This window comes from Trichechus manatus, unplaced genomic scaffold, assembly GCF_000243295.1.
Source record: "Trichechus manatus latirostris isolate Lorelei unplaced genomic scaffold, TriManLat1.0 scaffold00005, whole genome shotgun sequence".
Lineage (NCBI taxonomy): Eukaryota > Metazoa > Chordata > Mammalia > Sirenia > Trichechidae > Trichechus > Trichechus manatus.
Window position 1 is genome coordinate 35,165,088 of NW_004443941.1, and position 11,447 is coordinate 35,176,534.

At 36.9% G+C, this 11,447-nt stretch overlaps 1 protein-coding gene across 3 annotated transcripts in view; it reads left to right on the top strand.

The window, feature by feature from the left end:
* Nucleotides 1-11,447, top strand: part of MEMO1 (mediator of cell motility 1) — a 127,805-nt gene that overhangs the window by 41,942 nt on the left and 74,416 nt on the right. For all 3 annotated transcript variants that reach the window (XM_004369580.3, XM_004369579.2, XM_023736378.1), the window contains one exon: nt 4,971-5,052. In XM_004369580.3, the coding sequence (XP_004369637.1) occupies nt 4,971-5,052 (82 nt within the window). The remainder of the gene's footprint in view (nt 1-4,970; nt 5,053-11,447) is intronic.

Here is an 11,447-nt window from a genome sequence, read left to right on the forward strand (position 1 = left end):
CTCAAAAACTACTGAGTTATAGAAGAAATTAAGGTTGGAATAAAGAAACTCACAGAAACAATTGAGAATGAAAATACATCCTATTAGAACCTTTGGGACACAGCAAAAGCAGTGCTCAGAGGTCAAATAATAGCAATAAATGCACACATCCAAAAAGAAGAAACGACTGAAATGAAAACATTAACCCTACAACTCAAACAAATAGAGAGGAGCAAAAGGAGCCCTCGGGCCCAGAACAAAGGAAATAATGAAAATTAGAGCAGAAATAAATGAAATAGAGAAAAGAAAAACAATGGAAAGAGTTAACAAGACCAATAGCTGGTTTTTTGAAAAGATCAACAAAGTCAATAAACCAGTGGACAAACCGACAAAAGAAAAACAGGAGAGGTAGCAAATAACCCAAATGAGAAATGAGATGGGCGATATCATAACAGACGCAACTGAAGTTTAAAGGATCATAACAATACTATGAAGAATTGTACTCCAACAAATTTGAAACCCTAGAGGGAATGGAGAAATTTCTAGAAACACACTACCTACCTAAACTAACACAAACAGAGTTAGAACTACTAAATAAACCTATAACAAAAGAAGAGGCTGATGAGGTAATTTAAAAACTCCCAACCAAAAAAAAGCCTTGGCCCTGACGGTTTCACTGGAGAATTCTATCAAACTTTCAGAGAAAAGTTAACACCACTACTACTAAAAGTATTTCAGAGCATAGAAAAGGATGGAATACTCCCAAACTCATTCTGTGAAGCCAGCATAACCCTGATACCAAAACCAGGTAAAGACACCACAAAACAAGAAAATTATAGACCAATATCCTTCATTAACATAGATGCAAAAATTCTCAACAAAATTCTAGCCAGTAGAATTCAACAACGTATCAAAAAAATAATTCACCATGACCAAGTGAGATTCATATCAGGTATGTATGGTTCATCGTTAGAAAAACAGTGTAATCCATCACATAAATAAAAAAAAGGATAAGAACTACATGATATTATTAATTGATGCAGAAAAGGCATTTGACAAAGTCCAACATCCATTCATGATAAAAACTCTCAGCAGAATAGGAATAGAAGGGAAATTCCTTGACATAATAAACAGCATTTTTACAAAGCCAACAGCCACCATCATCCTAAATGGAGAGAGTCTGAAAGCATTCCCCTTGAGAAAGGGAACCAGACAAGGATGCCCTTTATCACCACTCTTATTCAACATTGTGCTGGAGGTCCTAGCCAGAGCAGTAAGGCGAGAAAAAGAAATAAAAGACGTCCATATTGGTAAGGAAGAAGTAAACGTACCCCTGTTTGCTGATTATACGATCTTATACACAGAAAACCCCAAAGAATCCACAAGAAAACTGCTGGAACTCATGGAAGATTTCAGCAAAGTATCAGGATACAAGATAAACATAGAAAAATCAGTTGGCTTCATTTACACCAACAAAGAGTACTTCGAAGAGGAAATCAGTAAATCAATACCATTTACAATAGCCCCCAAGAAGATAAAATATTTAGTAATAAATCTAACCAGAGACGTAAAAGGCCTATATAATGAAAACTACAAGACACTACTGCAAGAAACCAAAAGAGACCTACATTAAGTTGAAAAACATACCTTGCTCATGGATAGGAAGACTCAACATTGTGAAAATGTCAATTATACCCAAAGCGATCTATAACGACAGTGCAGTCCTGATGCAATGACATTTTTTAATGAGATGGAGAAAAAAATCACCAACTTCATATGGAAAGGGAAGAGGCCCCAGATAAGTAAAGCATTACTGAAGAAGAACAAAGTGGGAGGCCTCACATTACCTGATTTTTGAACCTATTATACCACCACGGTAGTCAGAAAAGCCTGGTACTGGTAGAACAACAGATACATAGACCAATGGAACAGAATCGAGAATCCAGACATAAATTCATCCATTTATGAGCAGCTGGTATTTGACAAAGGTCCCAGTCCATTTAGTGGAGAAAAGACAGTCTCTTTAACAAATGGTGTTGGCATAACTGGATATCCATCTGTATAAAACTGAAACAAGAACCATACCTCACACCATGCACAACAACTAACACAAAATAGATCAAAGATCTAAATATAATGTCTAAAACGATAAAGATCATACAAGTAAAAATAGGGACATCGCTAGGTTCCCTAAACATGGAATAAACAGAATACAAACCATAAGTAACAGTGCGCAAACAGCAGAAGAGAAACTAGATAACTAAAAGCTCTTAAAAATCAAACACTTAAACACTCATCAAAAGACTTCACCAAAAGAGTAAAAAGATAACTTACAGACTGGGAAAAAATTTTTGGCTACAACATATCTGATCAGGGTCTGATCTCTAAAATGTAGAACATACTGCAAAGCGTCAACAACGAAAAGACAGATAACCCAATTGAAAAATGGGCAAAGGATATTAACAGGCACTTGAAGGACATTTAGGTGGCTAACCAGTACGTGAGGAAATGCTCGCGATCATTAGCCATTATAGAGGTGCAAATCAAAGCTACAATGAGATACCATCTCACCCCAAGGCTAGCATTAATTCAGAAAACACGAAATAATGTTGAAGAGGTTGTGTAGAGACTGGAATACTTATACACTGTTGGTGGGAATGTAAAATGTAAAAACTTTGGAAATCGATTTGGAGCTTCCTTAAAAACGTAGAAATAGACGTACCGTGCGGTCCAGCAATCCCACTCTCTGGAATATATCCTAGAGAAATAAGAGCCATCACACGAATGATGTATGCACACCCAAGTTCATTGCAGCCCTGTTCACAATAGCAAAAAGATGGAAACAACCTAGGTACCCATCAGCGGACGAATGGATAAACAAATTATGGTATATTCACACAATGGAATACTATGCAACAGTAAAGAACGATGATGAATCTGTGAAACATCTTATAACATGGAGGAATCTGGAAGGCATTATGCTGAGTGAATTTAGTCAGTCGTCAAAGGAGAAATATTATATGAGACCACTATTAGAAAAACTCAAGGTTTGAATACTTGAAGAAATCATGCTTTGATGGTTATGAGGGTGGGGAGGGAGGGAAAGGAGAATTCACTAACTAGATAGCGGACAGGAGTTATCTTAGGTTAAGAGAAGGACAGTGCATAACACAGAGGAAGTCAGCACAAGCTAAGAAGTTACCTGGACACAACCAGACACTTGAGGGACAGAGTAGCAGGGGTGGAGGTTTGGGGACTGTAGTTTCGGTGGACCTCTAGGTTAATTGACATAACAAAGTTTGTTAAGAACATGTTCAGCATCCCACTGTGGTGAGTGGCATCTGGGGTCTTAAAAGCTAGCAAGCTGCCATCTAAGATGCATCAATTGGCCCCAACCCACGTGGAGCAAAGGAGAATTAAGAACACCAAAGAAAATATTAGCTCAAGAGACAGAGCCATATAAACCAGAGTCTCCATCAGCCTGAGACCAGAAGAACTAGATGTTACCCAGCTACCACTAATTACTGCTCTAACAGGGAACACAACAGAGTGTCCCTGACGGAGTAGAAGAAAGTGGGGTGCAGAACTCAAATTCATGTAGGAAGACCAGAGTTAATGGTCTGACTGAGACTGGAGGAACCCCAGAAGACATGGCCCCCAGACTCTCTTTATCCAGAACTAAAACCATTCCTGTGGCCAACTCTTCTGACAAAGATTAGAATGTAATATAAAACATAAAATAATATTCGTGAAGAGTGTGCTCGTTTGTTCAAGTAGATAGATGAGACTAAATGGGCAGCTCCTGTCCGGAGGCGAGATGAGAATTCAGAAAGGAATAGGAGCTGGTTGAATGCACACGGGAAATTTGGGGTGGAAAGAGGGAGTGTGCTGTCACATTATAGGGAGAGCAACTAGAGTCACATAACAGTGTTTCTATAAATTTTTGTATGAGAAACTAACTTGAGTTGTAAACTTTCACCTAAAGCACAATGAAAAATAAAAATAAAACACGATCATCTGGTATGAGAGAAGTGGTGAATGTGAGGTATTTGCGGTTTAAGGTGAAAGGAAGAGGTGTTATACAATTCTCTGTCTTAAAGATCAGAAGACAAATTGATTAAGGTAGTGTGGTAGAATTTTATAGCATAGCTAGAGGTCTGCTGAAATTTCTGGTTATAATTTCAAGGCGAAACCATTTCATATAGTTGTGTTTCTCTTCAGTTTCACTCAGCTGTTCAGGTGGTGACATCAACTTACATGTAGAGGTGGCTTTATCTAGGGTTTTACTGTGATGAAAGCAAAAAGGAGCAAAGGAGTAAGGCTATACACAAGGGAGTGATTCTAGTGATGGATTGTTAAATCTGAGGCTGGGTAAGAAATGAAGAAAAGAGAAGACGAAGGACCATGTAAAAAATGGTGGGGACTGTTAGAGTCAACAAATTTCTGGAAGTGAACTGGGAAGATGAGAAGTGAAGAGAGCGGGATGCTTTAAATTGAGATTTTTGAGGTGATGTAGTTACTGGTAGTTGATAAGATCATGGGAGGAGTAGGGGGCTGAAGTAGGTTGGAAGAAAAGGTCACTGGGTGCGGGAGTGATTGCATCTATGGATGTGATTTCAGTGATTAAGGCAGGTTTGGGTGCTCAAAAAAATATTATTCGCTCAGTTATTTTTTTTCCTCATGCTTACAGTCTTCTGCTTCCTGTTTCATTTTGTTTAAACACTGCCTCAAATTGTAGATGATGATGTTGCTCTTGAATAAAGATGGTAATAAATAAGTAAATAGATAAAAGCAAATCTTGTTTAATCAGTACTGTACCTTGTTATATGACCTTGTAATTGATAAGTTTAAACATTAATATCCAAAGTGATGATTCCACTGCCCATTAAGGTATTTCAGTCTCAAATAGGTTCAGTGAGGGTTTTGTGCCATGTGTAGTTATCTGCAGCACATGGCTTTGCTGACTCCAATTTCCCCTTTTCTTTTTATAGGACCTCAATTGAATGCACAGCTAGAAGGTTGGCTTTCACAAGTACAGTCTACAAAAAGACCTGCTAGAGCCATTATTGCACCGTAAGTTTTAAGGGTCTTTACCCAGAATCTTTCATACGTTTATTATTAGTAAAGAGTGGGCATCTGCAGGTTGAATTAAAAAGTAAAAACCAAATGCTGTGTTGAGCTAAAGAAATTATAGTCAATAATTTTCATAATTCCAGTGGCTTTCAGTTTAACTCTAGATTAAAGAAATTGGTTACTTTATTTCCTCAGATGAAGGAATTTGAAAACTTATTTTCGGGAATAAAGCTGACTTTTAAATGAGAGGCTGTTTAGATTAGGTAAATTTGGTGATTTCAGTAGTAATTGGTATAAATAAGTTCTGTTTTAACCATTAGAAAGATCTACTTTAATCCAGATAATTTATAATGAAAAAGATATGTTAAGCATAACATGGTGCAAATGGAGCAGTAACCAGATGTTTGGGGAGGGGCAGATTTGTTTTTTAAGTGAGAAAAATTGTGATTATTTTGCCTTTGAGTGTTACAGCGTCTAGTTTTTAGAACTACAAACTAGCATATACACAGTTAATAATATGTGTGTCTGTGTTTATGAGTTCAGTTAGTTTGGATTTGGTTCCCTGTGCTAACCTTTAAAACACATTATTATATCATGTTAACATTTTTCTGAGAAGAGCAAAGATTGGAGTTTGTGCCATTTCTCTCACGGCAGCATCTTTTATGTGATTTCCGTTGAGTTAATGTTGGTGCCTTGATAAGGAATAATAATAATAGTAACCACTTTTTTAGAAATTAATATGAGTATTAAATGATTAAATACATCTAAAGAACTTAGATTGTTTGACACGTAAGTATTCCATAAATATTAGCTGTTTTATGCACTAAGCATTTTGTTAAACACTTCATTTGCACGATTTCACTTAATAGATGCAGGAGACTGACTTTACCACTTACAAGCTATGTCACATACAGGTTATTTAATCTTTTGTGTCTTCATCTCATCATTGGTAAAGTTGGAATAATAATAGTAACTCCTTACAGTTTTTTTTTTTTTTTTTAAGGAGTAAATCAGCAAACCTGTATAAAAACATATAGCACAAGGCTTTGCTATTCTGCGTTATGTCATTTAGCAAATACGTGGCAGACTAAATGCCAGTTGCTCTTTATAGTGCTGCATTTTGAATAAATCGAAGTTTCTACTCTCATGGTGTTTGCATTTTAGTACTTGGGGAAGACAGGCAGTAAATAAATAATTCTATGTCATGTTCTGATGGGTACTACGAAGAAAAACAAGGCAGAAAGGAGAAAGAGGATAGAGAGTGATAGGATGGATAGGGAGTTACTATTTTATACAGAATAGTAAGGAAAGGCCTCTCTGATTAGGCAACAGTTGAGCCTGAATGATGTGAGGCAGCAAGTTATGCAGATACCTGGGGAAAGAGAGTTTTAGGTTGAGGAACAGCAAGCATGAAAGGATATGGTTAGTGTGTTTGAGGAAAAGCTAGGAAACCAGTGCAGGTGGAGTTGTGTGTGCAAGGGGTAAATGAGATTGGTAGCAGGGGGCGAGATCATGAAGAAGCTTTGTAGATTATCATATGGACTTTAGTTTTTATTCTGAGATGGCAAATCGTGAGAAGTTTTGAGCAGAAGAGTGACATGATGCGACAAATATTTCGTTGTTATGTAGCTTGCAAAAGTCTTTTTAATAGCTTGCTCATATAGTACTTGTAATTAGAAAACTTATTTCAGGATTTTTTTAATTTCATATCAAACTTATGAAAAACATAATTTAAATTTGATAACCTCTAGCTCTCTAGGACAAACCTTTCTTAAGACTTTACCTTTATGGAGCTAGTTTAAAGCCTTTGAGACAAATTAAGAACCTGGATATATTTGTAACCAAGCAAGCTGTGTGAAAATAGCACACTTTTGTGCTCATGTTTATATTGCTGTACCTTAAATAGAATAAATATAATTAAAAATATTGAACCATAAGTTAACTATTGATCAACCCTAATGAATTCTAATCTGTATGACACATAGGCATGGGATATTCAAGATAATTTAATTTGCTTAAAAAATATCCAGTGGTTGATTTTAGAACTGTCTTATCTTGAGGCTCTGGAAACAGTACGTGGCCCAGGGATATATATTGAAATGATCTCATGAACTAGGAGTTCCAAAGACCTTCCTACCTTATTTGCCCAACACCTTGATGCCAGTTCTGCTTGTTTTGCAGTATGCAAGACAGCAACACTTAGAATGGGGCAGTACAGGTATGCATTACTTAAGAAACCATTTATAGCATATAAAAACATGACCAAGTAATTGGGGAAGGGGCTTATTTACATGATAAAATTATCTTTTACTATAAAACAGATGCTGGGAATATCACCCCCCCCCCCTTATATAATGAAAATAGTTCCATTTGTTAGTAGTTAACCTGGTAGGAATCATATGGGAGAAAGGATACTTTCACTTCTTATTGCATACCCTTTATTGTTTAAGTTTTTTACTGTGTGCATGTATTACTTTAAACATAAAAATTAGTTTAAAATTTTTTAAAGCTAACATTTATATGGAAGACCAGTTTATATATAGTGAAGTATACCTGTAGAGCTCTACCAACGTATATTATGAGATGATGAATCTTCAGAAATTATGTAGTTATTTAAGTTACTTACTGGGAATACACACTTTGTTTATTGCTGATCCTTATTTATAATAGGCAGTAGGATATTCATGGCAATATCTCAAATGCTGTATATTCTTAACAGTGAAGAAAAATCTAGATGTGCAACATTGTGGTTAATTTATTCTTATTTGACTTGAATACCTTTAGTAACATTCCTTAGCGCATAGTATTGTTTATGTAGTATTTGTGAGATTCCATTTTGTAAAAATAAAACATTCTGAGTAATGACTCTCTAACTTGGACAATTCATTGGACATAAACACCTACTGTTATTCTTTATTGAAGCAGGAATCGTGAGGGCCATTGAGCAATGCCTATGAAAGAAAAGAATAAAAAAGTACAGCAAAATGAAGTTGAGAGAGGCAGTGTGGAGGCTGCTGCTCTACAAACTGTTTGGGACCAGTTGTCAATCAGGTTTATCTTACCTGTTCACAAGTGTTTTATAACTCAATTTCTAACTTTCTAGATCTTACCTCAGCTCAAGTAGGTCATGGATTGTAGACTTTTTATTTATTCATTTTTCTTCTGAATTACAGACTTTCATTGCTGGAGATCTTCTCATTTCATCTGGTCCAATATTCTCATTTCATCTAGTTTAACCTTTTTATTTTTGCAATTAGTAAGTAGGACTGAGCCTACTAGAACCTGATTTTGCGGAATCCTAGTTCAGTGTTGTTTCATTATTCCCTGTATCCTCTTTGATGAAAAACCTCACATAGAATGTGTGGTAGACTCTTGGATTCACAGTTTATGCTATTCACCTATGACTTTGAAAGTCTGAGAATGAACAAGTGAAAGTCCATGTCATGTAGTAATTGGTAATTTTTCTCAGGAAGAAATTGGAATTATAGCCACACTCCAGAGTTGCTGTGTGGGAAACCATTACTTAACCAGCGAATGATCATTGGCAGTGGCCTTGCATCATCATTTGATTGCTTATCTGTGGGGGAAGCCAATTCTGGAGGGTCAGGAGCTGGCCTTGCTGATGTAAAGGGTCTGCTGTATGGGAGTAAAGGGAGAAGCGAAAGTACTCCCTGTTAAAAGAAGGACCAGTTTTTAGAGGCATGGTTTTGGCCTTATGACACAAATTGTAGGTATTACAGTATAATTTTGTATTTGCTTTCATCAGAAGATATGTTGGGACTCACAGTGACTTGGAAAAGCTAGCAGGCATGACTTTTTGCGTTAAGGATTTTAAGAGCTTGTAAAAGACTAGAGTGGGATACACTTTACAGTGTAAATCTGAATATCTCTAGAGCTCAGATTTTCATTGCTTTTCTTGCTATTATGCACAATAGAAAGAACTTCAGTTCCCTTAGTGAAGCCTGCTTTATTATGGGTGAACCCTTGATGAAACCTTGTTTCCACATATATGTAGAATCATAGATTCTATTCACAAGAGATAATGTAGGAACAGAGGGCCAGTGGCAAGATGTGACGGTTATTGCTATGGGCCAGGAGTAAGGAAATATTAGAGATTCTCTTCTTTGACTGTGATCTTACTTCCTTTATAAAGTTCTTCATGATGGGGGTTAAGAGGGATGGTGCAATGATTTTTTTTTAATTTAATGTTTTGGAATGTATTTTCTATCCAACTTTTTTTAGACCTGTTCTTCTTCTTCATCTTTTTTTTTTTAGCTTTCTGTTTCTATTGCAACAGTTTTGTCTTTACATCAAGTAGACTTCCAAGTTTTTAACTTCAGAAAGGATTGAAACTATCAAACTGGAGTTCTGTCATATATTTATCTCAGTTAATCGTGTTTTCAAATCTGTTATCTTTTGCTGTAATCTTAGAGGATATATGACTGTAAATATTCTTTCAGTTTTTAAGCTTGTTGCTTCTTCTAGTCCATGGACTCTTTCTCTTCTTTCTTCAAACATGTAAAAGTCTATTATGGTGGTTAAGTGTGTGGGCTTTGGAGCTCTGTTGCTTGGCTTTAAGTCCTACCTCGGCCACTTACTATCTATCTTTGTGACTTTGAGCAAGTTTCTTAACCTCTCTGCTTTAGTTTATTCATCTACAAGTAGATGAATAAACTAAATTCCTATCTTATAGGGCTGGTGTGAGGATTGAGTGAGTTGATAACTTTAAAGTATTTAGGAGAGTGTCTGACACCTAGGAGGCAATCAGTGTTAGTCACCACCGTCATCATCCTCCTCTTCACCATTATCAAGCATCATCATCCCTTCTTGCTAAGATCTGTCAGTTTGTTCCTTTTTAGACTCTATAATATTTATTTCTCATTTCCCACTGGCACAGATGCCATTTTGGACCATGACATTATTACTTCATGCTTGGGTAATCACTGCCACAAACTTCTAAGAGAGCTTTTTTTTTTTCAGTTACAAATATATACATACATATTTTTTACTGTGCTTTAAGTGAGAGTTTACAATTCAAGTTAGTCTCTCATACAGAAATTTATATACACATTGTTATTTGACCCTAGTTACTCTGTCTGTACTGTGACAGCACACTCCTCCTTTCTGCCCCGGATTTCCCATGTCCATTCAACCAGCTCCTGACTCTGCCTTCTCATCTCGCCTCTGGACAGGAGCTGCCCATTTAGTCTCATGAATCTACTTGAGCTAAGAAGCACAGTCTTCACAAGTATCATTTTATGTCCCATAGTCCATTCTAATCTTTGTCTGAAGAGTTGGCTTCGGGAATGCTTTTGGGCTACCAGAAAGTCCGGAAGCCATGTCTTCCAGGGTCCCTCCAGTCTCTGTCAAACCATTAAGTCTGGTTTTTTTTTTTTTTTTTTTTTTTTTTTACTGGAATTTGAGTACTATACCCCACTTTTCTGCTGCTCCATCAGGGACGCTCCATTGTGTTCCTTGTCAGGGCAGTCATTAGTGATAGCCAGGTACCATCTAGTTCTTCTGGTCTCAGGCTGAGGAGTCGCTGGTTTATGTGGCCCTTTCTGTCTTTTGGGCTAATATTTTCCTTGTGTCTTTGGTGTTCTTCATTCTCCTTTGCTCCAGGTGGGTTCCTCCAGGCCATCTTAGATGGCTGCTCGCTAGCTTTTAAAACCCCAGATGTCACTCACCAAAGTGGGATGCAAAATATCTTCTTAATAAACTTTGTTATGCCACTTGACCTAGGTGTCAACTGAAACCATGGTCCCCAGGCCCCCACCCCTGCTACTCTGTCGCTCGAAGTGTTTGGTTGTATTCAGGAAACTTCTTAGCTTTTGGTTTAGTCCAGTTGCGCTGACTTCCCCTGTATTGTGTGTTGGCCTTCCCTTCACCTAAGATAATTCTTGTCTACTATCTAGTTAGTGAATACCCCTCTGCCTCCCTCCCCACCCTCATAACCATCAAAGAATGTTTTCTTCTATGTTTAAACCTTTCCTTGAGTTTTTATAATAGTGATCTTATACACTATTTGTGTTTTTGCAACTGACTAAATTCACTCAGCATAATGCCTTCCAGATTCCTCCGTGTTTTAAGATGTTTCATGGATTCATCGTTGTTCTTTATTGTTGCGTAGTATTTCATTGTGTGAATATACCGTAATTTGTTTATCCATTTGTCCGTTGAGGGGCACCTAGATTGTTTCCATCTTTTTGCTATTGGGAACAGTGCTGAAGTGAGCATGGGTGTGCATATATCTATTTGTGTGACAGCTCTTATTTCTCTAGGATGTATTCCAAGAAGTGGTATTGCTGGACCATATGGTACTTCTGTTTCTAGCTTTTTAAGGAAGCACCAAATCGATTTCGAAAGTGGTTGTACCATTTTACATTCCCACCAAC